Below are 14,566 nucleotides of genomic sequence, written 5' to 3'. Positions count from 1 at the left end.
TTTCTGAAAATGCTCTGATAGAAATTTTAAGTGCTGGATAAAAGCCATAATGGAGGTTTTGTGATGGTCGGGGGGAGACCAGGAGTCTGGAGGAGCTACCTGCTCCTTGGCTAGTTAACGATTTCAGAGGGTGGATACCTCTGTCATCCACCAAGGATAATAATTTCTGGGATTGCTTCATAATCGAAGACAGACAATGGTCTCCCTCAAGGCAGCAAAGGTCCCTTCTTTCATGTTTTGCTGGAGCCCTCAAAGAAGACACATAATAAAGTGAAAACTTGCCTCAATTGATAGGGAGTTCAAAGGGCAGGTGGATAACGACTTAAAGGAGATAATGCCACGAGAGTAAGTAATGTAATTAGAGGCTGATCCTCTGGGCTGGCATTGCTTCTTGAAATTGTGCTTAATGTCCACAGTCAAAGTACTAGTTTGGTCAAAAGAGAATTCCATTCTCTTTCTTGACTTCTTTATGCGAATGAGCTAGTCCCTGTCTTCAGCAACATGCGGACTGAGGAAGTAAAGCATCGTGTGAAACACCCTACTTCCTATCATTTTTCAGTCTTTCCTGTAACTTTGGGGTTTCTGTGGCCGTGAGCAGGTGAAGAGATGGCTGCACAGATACCAGACACTTGTCCTGTCATGTTTCTGAGGGGTCTGAGCATTTCAGAAGAAAAATAATAGCTTATTTTAGATTCAGTGCTCAACTAGAATAGAAAAGTTGCATTTTTTAAAATGTTATATTTAAATTTTTTCAAATTATTTTAAAATAAATACAAAGTACATTTTGAAATAAAATACTGTTTCATAATAAAATCATTTTTTAAATCCCTGAAAGACAACATTTCACTTTTTGCTGGGTTTTCAGGGGTTCCTCTTAACGAGAGAAGCTATTCAGCTGAATCAAGTGAAGTTCATAGAAGGTTCAGCTGTGAGTGAAAAGAGCTGGGGCTACGCAGCTTCACTCACATCCAGAAAAAAAAGTCCAATCTGTGTTTAGCTGGAAATGCTGCTTGTGCAGCTTTTCAGAAGGAAATGCCCTCTTCACTAGCACTTTATGTCTCTGCAGACTGACAGAGCAGAACCTTGAGGATTTAGTGAAAACACAGACAATTCCTGAAATCTTTTTAAGAGACAAACCTTGGTCATGCACGACAAGGCATCCGCTTCCAAAGAGAGGAAAAGGATTGCATTTAGAGCACTGTAATTTGTCACAGCAAACTGGCACAAATCAGAACAATTAGACAGGCTTCCTGAGACAAAGCCATTCTCTGGGTTTCTGTGTGGTTTTGGAAGGAGAACTGCTGGTCTAATTAACGTTTTGTCTCCACCTGCAAAGCTGGTCTTGCCCGTGCACTTCTACCATCAGAACGACCGTGGGTACCACTGTGACAAACGTGACATCTCCAAGAGGGACAGGGGCCACAGGAGGCAGCTCAGAGGTGCCCTTCATGCCGTCTTCACAGAACATTTAGGGTTGTGGCAGCTGCTAGGAGAAACCCTCCCTCGTTTTGGGCAATGAAGGTTACCAGTCAGTCTGAAAAATCCCCCCGCCCTCACTGGTTTGCATCTGGAAGCCATCATAGATCTCACTCACCTTCTTCCTTCAGAAAGCGCGGGCTTATTTCTGACTGTGGCGTCTTGAAATACTTTTCTTATGTTTTCAATCACGTTTTCATCCACATATTCGTAGTTGTGCTCTTCTTCCTCTTCCTTTTCTGCCTCACAGCTTCCAAGTCCCTGATCTGTTAGATCTGAGTAAATGGCAAAAAATAACTGTAAGGAAATTGAAGACTCTGCCTCTGCCCTGAAAAATGTACAATTTATACAGACAACCACAAAGGCATAAAATAAAGGGAGCAATGTTCTCCTCACTTTTCTGACTTTCACAGAGGTCTTAAATGACTTGCTCAAGTTCCTGAACAATATCTGTGGCAGATCAAGAACGAAACCCAGTTGAGCATTTAATAAAAAGCGCCTTCACTCTCAATGATTCCTCTTTCAGTTTTCACATCATACTTGTGCTTCTGAGTCTGTGGTGAAAGCAGGTAACCTGCTGTCCACAGGTCACTGTAAGGTTTGATAAAATGGTTAAAAAGTGTGATCGCTGACAGTGTAAAATCAGGCAGTGAAAATTGTCTGACCATACCAAGAGAAGAGTGTCCACCTGCCTTGTGCAGCACCCACCGTGCCTCCTGCAGATTTGCTCCCATGCTTTTGTATTTCATTACCTGGAGAGGTGAGCCTCTGCAGTTTGGAAACTGTGGTGTTACTTTGGGATTTCCAAGAGCCATAACCCCCAGCTTCTTCTTACTCAGAAGGTGAAATAACAGAGATGCAGGCTTGAAAGTGGTTTTGAGGTTAAACTGAAAAGTTTTGAAGTACATTTCTTCATGGCCACCAAGACCAACCTGGGCAATACAGAGGACAAACCTTCCAAAAAATGGTGGCCTTTCCCACAGGGGCAGAGACCTTCATGGGAGGCCTCTTTCCAGCTCTAGAGCCAGGGTAGGCTCTGCTCTGAAAAAGTTTCACCTGAAATGGCAAAACAGTGTGAAACACTCCCTTTGGTACAGAGGTTTTGGTTCCTGTTTGGTTAATTAGCTATGAGGCAACCTAAAAAAACCTGCAAACATGTACAAGGACTTGCTTGTCAAACCTCCTGGCAAGGCCCCGCTTGTCAAACAGGTCATTATTCACAGGAGTGGGCTTCTCAGACAAGAATCCTCCTAAGCTTACTCTTGTGACCACCGTGTGCCCCTTCACCAAGAAAATAGCTGTATATACTGTCGGCAGTCCCCAACTCCACCTATGTTCTCCATGGATTTTTCTCTCCCTGAAAAACTGGGAAGGACTCATTTCTTTCTGAAGTTGTGGAGGGACACGGTCAGTGATGGGTTTTGTCAGTGTTGGGTTGAAGGTTGGACTCAATGATCTGAAAGGTCCCTTCCCACCCAGGCAGTTCTATGATTCTACGAAAATGAGTGAAATCTGTAGGACTCAGAGCCTATGCTTGCTTTCCCCTGCTGCACAACAAGTTAGAGTTTAGTTAAGAGAACTGCTGGTCTAATTAACGTTTTGTCTCCACCTGCAAAGCTGGTCTTGCCCGTGCACTTCTACCATCAGAACGACCGTGGGTACCACTGTGACAAACGTGACATCTCCAAGAGGGACAGGGGCCACAGGAGGCAGCTCAGAGGTGCCCTTCATGCCGTCTTCACAGAACATTTAGGGTTGTGGCAGCTGCTAGGAGAAACCCTCCCTCGTTTTGGGCAATGAAGGTTACCAGTCAGTCTGAAAAATCCCCCCGCCCTCACTGGTTTGCATCTGGAAGCCATCATAGATCTCACTCACCTTCTTCCTTCAGAAAGCGCGGGCTTATTTCTGACTGTGGCGTCTTGAAATACTTTTCTTATGTTTTCAATCACGTTTTCATCCACATATTCGTAGTTGTGCTCTTCTTCCTCTTCCTTTTCTGCCTCACAGCTTCCAAGTCCCTGATCTGTTAGATCTGAGTAAATGGCAAAAAATAACTGTAAGGAAATTGAAGACTCTGCCTCTGCCCTGAAAAATGTACAATTTATACAGACAACCACAAAGGCATAAAATAAAGGGAGCAATGTTCTCCTCACTTTTCTGACTTTCACAGAGGTCTTAAATGACTTGCTCAAGTTCCTGAACAATATCTGTGGCAGATCAAGAACGAAACCCAGTTGAGCATTTAATAAAAAGCGCCTTCACTCTCAATGATTCCTCTTTCAGTTTTCACATCATACTTGTGCTTCTGAGTCTGTGGTGAAAGCAGGTAACCTGCTGTCCACAGGTCACTGTAAGGTTTGATAAAATGGTTAAAAAGTGTGATCGCTGACAGTGTAAAATCAGGCAGTGAAAATTGTCTGACCATACCAAGAGAAGAGTGTCCACCTGCCTTGTGCAGCACCCACCGTGCCTCCTGCAGATTTGCTCCCATGCTTTTGTATTTCATTACCTGGAGAGGTGAGCCTCTGCAGTTTGGAAACTGTGGTGTTACTTTGGGATTTCCAAGAGCCATAACCCCCAGCTTCTTCTTACTCAGAAGGTGAAATAACAGAGATGCAGGCTTGAAAGTGGTTTTGAGGTTAAACTGAAAAGTTTTGAAGTACATTTCTTCATGGCCACCAAGACCAACCTGGGCAATACAGAGGACAAACCTTCCAAAAAATGGTGGCCTTTCCCACAGGGGCAGAGACCTTCATGGGAGGCCTCTTTCCAGCTCTAGAGCCAGGGTAGGCTCTGCTCTGAAAAAGTTTCACCTGAAATGGCAAAACAGTGTGAAACACTCCCTTTGGTACAGAGGTTTTGGTTCCTGTTTGGTTAATTAGCTATGAGGCAACCTAAAAAAACCTGCAAACATGTACAAGGACTTGCTTGTCAAACCTCCTGGCAAGGCCCCGCTTGTCAAACAGGTCATTATTCACAGGAGTGGGCTTCTCAGACAAGAATCCTCCTAAGCTTACTCTTGTGACCACCGTGTGCCCCTTCACCAAGAAAATAGCTGTATATACTGTCAGCAGTCCCCAACTCCACCTATGTTCTCCATGGATTTTTCTCTCCCTGAAAAACTGGGAAGGACTCATTTCTTTCTGAAGTTGTGATCCTCTCCTTTATAGATTATTTTTTTTTTAAGGTCAGAAATAACCCTTAAGTTAATGAAGCAGCTGTCTGGCCACAGCAGAGTTCATCATAGACCAATTTACCTACAAGGCCACCTGCTATTTTTGAGGAATGAGTAAATTAGCAAAGTGTTTCCAGATCTAGGCATCAAAAGGACAAAAAATAATCCCAAACCCCAAACGTATGATGCGAAATTTAATGAGGATCCTGCTCGCACATGTGGCCACTATCTTGTTAATAAGAAGTTCCAGGTTTGTAGTTCATTTGCAAGTTGGCTGTGTTTGACATCAGTAAAAGTAAACTAATGAATAAAACAGTCTCTGAAAGAATAGGCTAATCCCCGTGATTCAGCAGGGGAAATACTGTTTGTGCACTTAGACTTGCTAATACGGATACAAAGTACAGATTGCTCAAGGATGGCAGAGCTAGACTTTCCTCTTTCCCAAACACACGCTAATAAAATGATACGCTTCTAAGCAAGGTAGCTCAAGGAGAGAGGAAATTAATGTCATCAGGCCAGACTAAATCACAGCTGTCCCCAGTCCCAAACCTGTGGAGGATGCCTTCTGAAATGTATATATTTACACTTCAATAAAGCATTAAGCAATGAATGGGACAAGCTGAACGATCCCAAGGGAGCTCTGAACAGTGAAATCAATGCAACCTGCTTCCCTGTTTGAAAAAAAAATAATCTATTAGTCTCAACACTGAATTACTGAATCAGATACGTCGTCTCAGCCCGCTTGGAAAACAAGGCTTATGTCATTGCGCTGTCTGTCCATCCATCTGTCAGTCTCTTCAGTACTTTATAAGTGGGTTTTTTTGCCAATTTCAGTCAGATTTGAAAAGGGGGCAGAAGTCAACGCGGGTACAAAAGCGAGAGTGGAATTAGTTCCTCTATTGAGAGAAAAGCATGCAGAACACAGCTGCCACACGCTGCGGTTGGCAGCAGGATAAATCGGCCGGTGCATATTGGTTGGACACTCGACACACACATAGCTCCAGACCTGCTCTTTTTCATTTCATAGGAGTGCCATAAGGAGAGTTTTGGTTATTATCAGGGAAGGAGAAGAGGAGCAGGAGGGGACAACAGACCTGGATACTTATTAAACCAAATTTCATTAATTCTGCTCTTCCTGGAACAATCTATATAATTATGTTTGCCTTTATAGTGGGAGGGTAGTGCTCTGCAGATGAAAAATTTCTATTTATCTCACTTGTATCACCGAGAGGGTAGGATTTGGGTTTTTTTTTCCTCAGAATAGACTTGCTGGTTTTTTCACAAATTTCAAGGCCACAAACAGTTGTCATAATTGCCCATTCTGCAATGGGCATTTTCAAAATGTAGGGGACAGAAGTAACGCACCCCATCGGGACCCCTGCTTGAATGCAACCCGTGCTAGGAACCCCAGCTCACCTGCCCACAAGGCTGCACACCTCAACGCCCCTCAACGCCCCTGAACAGTATCTCTGTTCAGGATTTATGCTGCATAAATTAACATTCAACCACATAATAACATTTAGTGTTTATTTATGCCTAGCTTGAAAGCAAGAGTAGTGAATTATTATATGCAATAATATTCTGGACTAAGCACAGCAGAACCACATCCTTATTTCTGCACATCACCTAAGTGAAAATACTCAGAACACAAGGCATTTGCATAAGAGAAATCTATGAACAGTAGCATTTTATTTGCTCTGTGCCTGGTTCTAGTACTCCTCAGTGCTAATGAGGACTAATTCCTACGGGAGTGCTGCTGAAAGCTATTGAGTGATAGCAGAATCAGAGCCATTAAAACTAATGGACTGTTTCTTGAGCTGGTATCCATCAACCAGTCCTTCACATGATGATGTAGCATATCTTTAAAAACTCTTAAGTGCCACAATCAAAATATTTCATTTGCACTGTAGAGTTGCAATTCATATACGGGCAATGTTGATCTCCCTCCGGAATCTACTAATGCGTTGTTTGGAAAAGTTTACTCTTAAATTTAATTTCTTAAAAAAATTTAAATTTCCTGAAAGCACATCCATTGACCTCTTTCACTGTCCTTTTATTCTTTAATTTTCTGCTTTGTCACTTATTTTCTGGTCTATCTTGCTGCTTCTACTGAATTCATAGAGGCTCTAATTTCCACTGTTGCACTACTGTACTGGGCACTGGTGAGGCCCCACCTCGAGGGCTGTGTCCAGTTTTGGGCCCCTCATGACAAGAAACACATTGAGGGGCTGGAGTAGGTCCAAAGAAGGGCAACGGATCTGGTGAGGGGTCTGGAGCACAAGTCTGGTGAGGAGCAGCTGAAGGAGCTGGGGGTGTTCAGCCTGGAGAAAAGGAGGCTGAGGGGAGACCTTCTCACTCTCCCCAACTCCCTGAAAGGAGGGTGTAGCCAGGGGTTGGTCTCTGCTCCCAAGGAACAGGCGATGGGACAAGAGGAAATGGCCCAAAGTTGCACCAGGGGAGGTTTAGGATGGATATTAGGAAAAATTTCTCCACTCCAAACCATTCCAAGGGTTATTAAGCCTTGGAATGGGCTGCCCAGGGCAGCGGTGGAGTCCCCATCCCTGGAGGAATTTAAAAGCTGGGCAGACGTGGTGCTGAGGGACATGGGTTAGTGATGGGTTTTGTCAGTGTTGGGTTGATGGTTGGACTCGATGATCTGAAAAGTTCCTTCTGATCCAGGCAACTCTATGATTCTACGAAAATGAGTGAAATCTGTAGGACTCAGAGCCTATGCTTGCTTTCCCCTGCTGCACAACAAGTTAGAGTTTAGTTAAGAAGAAAGCTGATTGAAAATGTTTAAATATAGTTTACTGAAGTGTACTTGCCACCCTATGAAATAATGCGATATCCTTTTTTTAAGTCATTTTACATTTTTTAAAAACTTATTTCAGAAGATGTGTCAGCCAAGAATAACTTTTGTGTTCACAGCACAAAAACTGGAAAGATGAGTCCAACTATTGTTTTAAAGATAGTTACAGGACCGTAGGAGCCAAAGGATCTAATAACAGCCTTGCCCTAATCAAAGACTGGCCTGAAGTGCAAAGCTGGGAAGAGCTGCCATACGTGCATACATTAAGGATTCCTAATTCATGTTGCTTATCCATATGTGCCTAATTCAGCGTGCTGGTGTGAAATCCCTGTCACATTACCCAATAAAGAAGATATTTTTTTCAAAATAATTCAGAATTCCTGAACAGTGAAATCAATGCAACCTGCTTCCCTGTTTGAAAAAAAATAATCTATTAGTCTCAACACTGAATTACTGAATCAGATACGTCGTCTCAGCCCGCTCGGAAAACAAGGCTTATGTCATCGCGCTGTCTGTCCATCCATCTGTCAGTCTCTTCAGTACTTTATAAGTGGGTTTTTTTGCCAATTTCAGTCAGATTTGAAAAGGGGGCAGAAGTCAACGCGGGTACAAAAGCGAGAGTGGAATTAGTTCCTCTATTGAGAGAAAAGCATGCAGAACACAGCTGCCACACGCTGCGGTTGGCAGCAGGATAAATCGGCCGGTGCATATTGGTTGGACACTCGACACACACATAGCTCCAGACCTGCTCTTTTTCATTTCATAGGAGTGCCATAAGGAGAGTTTTGGTTATTATCAGGGAAGGAGAAGAGGAGCGGGAGGGGACAACAGACCTGGATACTTATTAAACCAAATTTCATTAATTCTGCTCTTCCTGGAACAATCTGTATAATTATGTTTGCCTTTATAGTGGGAGGGTAGTGCTCTGCAGATGAAAAATTTCTATTTATCTCACTTGTATCACCGAGAGGGTAGGATTTGGGTTTTTTTTTCCTCAGAATAGACTTGCTGGTTTTTTCACAAATTTCAAGGCCACAAACAGTTGTCATAATTGCCCATTCTGCAATGGGCATTTTCAAAATGTAGGGGACAGAAGTAACGCACCCCATCGGGACCCCTGCTTGAATGCAACCCGTGCTAGGAACCCCAGCTCACCTGCCCACAAGGCTGCACACCTCAACGCCCCTCAACGCCCCTGAACAGTATCTCTGTTCAGGATTTATGCTGCATAAATTAACATTCAACCACATAATAACATTTAGTGTTTATTTATGCCTAGCTTGAAAGCAAGAGTAGTGAATTATTATATGCAATAATATTCTGGACTAAGCACAGCAGAACCACATCCTTATTTCTGCACATCACCTAAGTGAAAATACTCAGAACACAAGGCATTTGCATAAGAGAAATCTATGAACAGTAGCATTTTATTTGCTCTGTGCCTGGTTCTAGTACTCCTCAGTGCTAATGAGGACTAATTCCTACGGGAGTGCTGCTGAAAGCTATTGAGTGATAGCAGAATCAGAGCCATTAAAACTAATGGACTGTTTCTTGAGCTGGTATCCATCAACCAGTCCTTCACATGATGATGTAGCATATCTTTAAAAACTCTTAAGTGCCACAATCAAAATATTTCATTTGCACTGTAGAGTTGCAATTCATATACGGGCAATGTTGATCTCCCTCCGGAATCTACTAATGCGTTGTTTGGAAAAGTTTACTCTTAAATTTAATTTCTTAAAAAAATTTAAATTTCCTGAAAGCACATCCATTGACCTCTTTCACTGTCCTTTTATTCTTTAATTTTCTGCTTTGTCACTTATTTTCTGGTCTATCTTGCTGCTTCTACTGAATTCATAGAGGCTCTAATTTCCACTGTTGCACTACTGTACTGGGCACTGGTGAGGCCCCACCTCGAGGGCTGTGTCCAGTTTTGGGCCCCTCATGACAAGAAACACATTGAGGGGCTGGAGTAGGTCCAAAGAAGGGCAACGGATCTGGTGAGGGGTCTGGAGCACAAGTCTTGTGAGGAGCAGCTGAAGGAGCTGGGGGTGTTCAGCCTGGAGAAAAGGAGGCTGAGGGAAGACCTTCTCACTCTCCCCAACTCCCTGAAAGGAGGGTGTAGCCAGGGGTTGGTCTCTGCTCCCAAGGAACAGGCGATGGGACAAGAGGAAATGGCCCAAAGTTGCACCAGGGGAGGTTTAGGATGGATATTAGGAAAAATTTCTCCACTCCAAACCATTCCAAGGGTTATTAAGCCTTGGAATGGGCTGCCCAGGGCAGTGGTGGAGTCCCCATCCCTGGAGGAATTTAAAAGCTGGTCAGACGTGGTGCTGAGGGACACGGTCAGTGATGGGTTTTGTCAGTGTTGGGTTGAAGGTTGGACTCAATGATCTGAAAGGTCCCTTCCCACCCAGGCAGTTCTATGATTCTACGAAAATGAGTGAAATCTGTAGGACTCAGAGCCTATGCTTGCTTTCCCCTGCTGCACAACAAGTTAGAGTTTAGTTAAGAAGAAAGCTGATTGAAAATGTTTAAATAGAGTTTACTAAAGTGTACTTGCCACCCTATGAAATAATGTGATATCCTTTTTTTTAAGTCATTTTACATTTTTTAAAAACTTATTTCAGAAGATGTGTCGGCCAAGAACAACTTTTGTGTTCACAGCAGAAAAACCGGGAAGATGAGTCATTTTAAAGATAGTTACAGGACCGTAGGAGCCAAAGGATCTAATAACAGCCTTGCCCTAATCAAAGACTGGCCTGAAGTGCAAAGCTGGGAAGAGCTGCCATACGTGCATACATTAAGGATTCCTAATTCATGTTGCTTATCCATATGTGCCTAATTCAGCTTGCTGGTGTGAAATCCCTGTCACATTACCCAATAAAGAAGATATTTTTTTCAAAATAATTCAGAATTCTATGTTTCGCTTTAAGGTTCTGGGGATATGTTTAATTAATTTTAATATTTGGGTTAAAACACAGCCCCATGACCAAATGTATTGTCCTAACTGCTGGCAAGATACAGCACAAGGGCAGAAATTTTGTAAATCATCTTAATTGCCAAACTTAGTAGAATTTATATATGCATCTTAAACTGCAATCAGAAGACCCCTTCCCTTTTTTCTTTCTCCAGCCTACTAAATCAAGTGCCTAAATTTAGAATATATAAATATCTTCCGTAAAATGTCCTGACATCAGTAAACAAAACCATCAGAAACACATTTTTATTACAGACTGTAACAGTTCCAGAAACCTAACGCATAAGCAAGAAGATTAGGTAATGTTTCAGAAACTCCACTTAGAATAAATTTCAAGGTTAAAGAAAAACTGATACAGCAGATTTCTGATGAGAGTTATTATCCTGCAGATATTGCTATTATTTCTAATGAATCCAAATTTAGTCAAATATAAGAAAATAAGATAATATCTTTAGTGGCCAATTCAGGTTTAATTGCAACAGAGGAAAAAGGTTCAATTTCTTAGAAAGAAAGATAATGAATCTTATTTTTATTAACACGAGCTCTGCAAGGAAACACAATGGAGGCCTTAAAACTGAAAGAAAAACATGTTGCTTTTCATTTCGGAATGATCTGGCCTTTGGTAAGAAATAGTAATTGTCTCTGCAACTGTTTTTTTTGAGAGCACAGATTCAACATCCTTATTAGGAATTTGAAACAGGTTGGTGCTCTGGAGGGTGGCTTAACATCCACCAGCAGAAGTTTAAAGATTAGTCAGTGAATGGTGCATTTCCTCCCACTCAAAACCCACAGGAGTGTGTCTGTGTTATTAGTTTTGACATATTTTCTAATCCATTATCTCGTGAATTAGCAGAGCAGAGTACAGTCTCTGGAACAGGCCAGCTCGCTGCACGCAACAGTGTGCTCATGGGGATCCCTTGGCTGCCCAGGAAGAACAGCTATATCATCTAATCCAATCTCCTGTATAATTCTACAGTTATCTTTGAATTAAACCCAATAATTTTGGGCTTCACTAACACACATCTTTCAGAAAAGCCTTTAGCTTTGATTTGGGTATGTCAGCATACAATCCATCACTGCTCCTCGGTCTGGGTTAAATCTGCAGAGCTCAAACTCACTCGGCACCCAAATTTAGACAAAGCTTGGACAGGGCTATACTCCAAGGCAATTAAACAAGAAGCAATTTCTTAGCCTTGCAAAAGAAGAAACATAATGATGCTATCAGTTGACTTTGTGTGTACTGAACAGAGATATTAAGAGCTTGTTTGAAAACTGTTAGTCACAAAGGCTGTTCTTTACCTGATCTTCTGCGAGTAGTCCAAGCTAATACGGTATATAGGGTGAACATAAAATTAACTAATTGTAAATTTCAAGAGGAATGAGGCAGGAGACATACATTTGGAAATCCAAACCATGGCTGAGAAATGGGCCAGCTGGGAAGAGCTAGTGCTGAGAGTCTGCAGGACCAGAGGGAAGCAAACCTTCACCAGCCCTAACACCCTTTTCTCACTAGTACTTTTTGCCCTACACCCAGGGCTACCAGCAAAGCACAGGTCTCTAGCCATGAACTCAGGGCAATAGATAGGAAAAATTGAACCAATTGATACCTAAAGTTTAAATGAAAGTCATCTACTGGAAGCAGGAAGAACCAAGTCAGAGATCTGCCGTTATGATTGATGCGTTGTTCACAACCAGTGGATAAGAAAATTCTGCTTTCATAGAAGGGATACCACAACAAAGGCTGGGATTTTAATGGAGTGAAGGCCAAAGGAAATAGAGCAAGAACAGCTAAGAGAAGATCATTTAGGACTTGAAAAAGTCCCCAGAAAAAGCTTTCTTCCCAACTAAGAAAGTTGAGAATTCAACTTTCAGAGTTGAAAACAAATGAAGAATTGGATAAGAAAAATCGACTTGTGCTAGAATGTGAAAAATAGTTAAAAAAAAATAATCAAGTGCTCTTGGAAATTATGAAAAAGGTTTATCAAGGACATAGAGAAAAGGCTCATTTAACACTATGAATTTAATCAAATCATTAAGCAGTGACAAAATGGAACCTGCAAAGAGATATTTTCAAAGCCACAAAATAACCCATTCGGGATTATCTTTCAAAGTAGCCAGATACCAAAATACCTTTCAAAAACTAGTCCCAGAATAATCGACTTCCACAGCAATAAGGATTAGTGAATATTCAACACACAACAGTAATTCTTCACTACAAAAGTTCTTTATGTTGCCTTTGGAAGCTTCAATATGTGTAGTTTCAAATAGATAGTCCTTTTCAGGAGTCTCACACTGAATGACAAGACAATAAAGAGAAACTTTAGGGGAACTTCTTGTATTGATATGAGTTATCAGCTAACAAATGCTGTGAGGACAAGTATTTGTGCCTTAGTCTTCCAAATTTTCCAACGTTGCAATTAATGGGATGTGTTCTTATTTCAGAAATAACCTGTGACCAACAGATTAATGAAATCTATTTAATTCTTTATATTAACTGCAAAGTCTTTTGGATTTGTCCCTAATTGTCTAGCTTCTCGACTTCAGTACATTCTGAAAATAGAAAAACTTGTAAGATAAGTAGAAAAACCAACCAACTATCAAAAATGGTTGGGAAATTCAAGCAAATGGTGACTTTAAAAACTGATATCGATCAAGTAATTTGCTCAATATTAATTTTTTCTTCGAAATACAAGAGCTTGTGTTGAAGATGTCTTCATATCTCCAATGTAAACTGCTTGCTTATCTTTAATATCTGTTGGAATTGGCATTTTTTATAACAGATGATGTGTAAGCATCATCCTAAAGCAAAAGGAAAGCACATCTTTTCCACACATCTGTTCCTAAAAGCTACTGAATATTCATGCTGCAGTGTCAAACAGAGTTTAATACCATGCTGCTGTTGAGAGCTTGGATTAATTTGCCTTACGGCATTTTTGGTGAAAGGACAGAAAGGTTCACTTTTCATCTCTTTTTGACTAAGCCACAGATTCCAAGTGAAATCACGCAATATAATCCTGCATGTAAATAATTTGTCAGAGCCAGGGTTAAGTTTTGTTATATTAATGACTCAAACCAAAGAGTTTAACTGACCTTTAATCACACCAGTATCCTCTTCTATAGCTTTCCCAGTCGTGACGTTCTTATTCTCATGATGCACCGAATCATTTTGACAACTAACTTGTAATTCCGAAACACCGGCACTTTCACTTGAGCACCATTTCTTGGCAGTGTCTACACAGAAATTCTGAAATGACATAGAAAAGTACATTGGCCTCACATGTAAATAGTTACTCCAGAAGGGATGCTTTCTGACACATAACACATACAAACAACATTCTTTGGGTTACCTTGGTGAATTTTAACCACAAATCTTCTATTTGTCAAAGTCAGACATCAATCACCAGAATGCTTGTCTTTGAGGCATGTACGTCACAAAATAAGATGACCAGAAGGCACTCTAGGGGAAGAAATTGCCTTTAAAAACATCTCCAGTCTCTCTTTTCCATTTTTGGGTAATATGGGCTCACACAAACACAAGGAGGGAGATTTACGTGTGCCTTTTGCTTGATAGAGGTTTCTTTCTGATTAACTATTTTTATTGTATCAATTGTTCATTTAACGAGTTCTGTTATATATTACATCACAGATTCATATAAAGTCTGACATTTCAATTACATTTATCCGGTAGCATTTATAGCATAGAGAGTATAGTTAGATGATAGGAACAGGCAATTATGGAGCCATTAATTATAGAGTTATTACATTGCAGAAAGTTAAGTTACGTGGCTGCAATACTTGCACCCCTTTAATTTCATGCTTGATACATACATTTTCATAATTCTGGGTTTTTTTGAACTGCGAGGTATTTGTGTCACAAATACTTTCAGTCAAATACATATTTTTTCACCTGTGTAAATGAGAGTCAATTAAAAGTGTGAAAAAGTGTATCCTCAAGTGAAGCAGTATAGTAGCTGCAGTGGAGTTATAATCCAATTGCAATCACTACACCAGAAAGAATATATTTTAAAAAAATAATCAGTACAGGTCTTGCCTTCAAAATCAAATGTAGGTTTCTCTCAGCCACCCTGTTCAGAGAGAGAAGGTCGTGTGGATAAAACTGGCAGCA

The 14,566-nt window shown here is 41.1% G+C and overlaps 1 protein-coding gene across 1 annotated transcript in view; it reads right to left on the bottom strand.

Moving 5' to 3' along the window:
• Window positions 1-3,347: 3,347 nt before the first annotated feature.
• Window positions 3,348-14,566, bottom strand: part of THEMIS (thymocyte selection associated) — a 76,399-nt gene continuing 65,180 nt past the window's right edge. Inside the window, exons 5-6 of the mRNA XM_014942616.1 lie at window positions 13,531-13,684; window positions 3,348-3,508 (exon numbers count right to left, since the gene is read on the bottom strand). Coding sequence (XP_014798102.1) covers window positions 3,348-3,508; window positions 13,531-13,684 — 315 coding nt within the window. The remainder of the gene's footprint in view (window positions 3,509-13,530; window positions 13,685-14,566) is intronic.

The sequence above is a fragment of the Calidris pugnax genome, unplaced genomic scaffold, assembly GCF_001431845.1.
Source record: "Calidris pugnax isolate Ruff unplaced genomic scaffold, ASM143184v1 scaffold86, whole genome shotgun sequence".
In the NCBI taxonomy this organism is placed as follows: Eukaryota; Metazoa; Chordata; class Aves; order Charadriiformes; family Scolopacidae; genus Calidris; species Calidris pugnax.
Note: the sequence above shows the minus strand (reverse complement) of the source record. Positions and strands in the feature narration are given on the sequence as shown.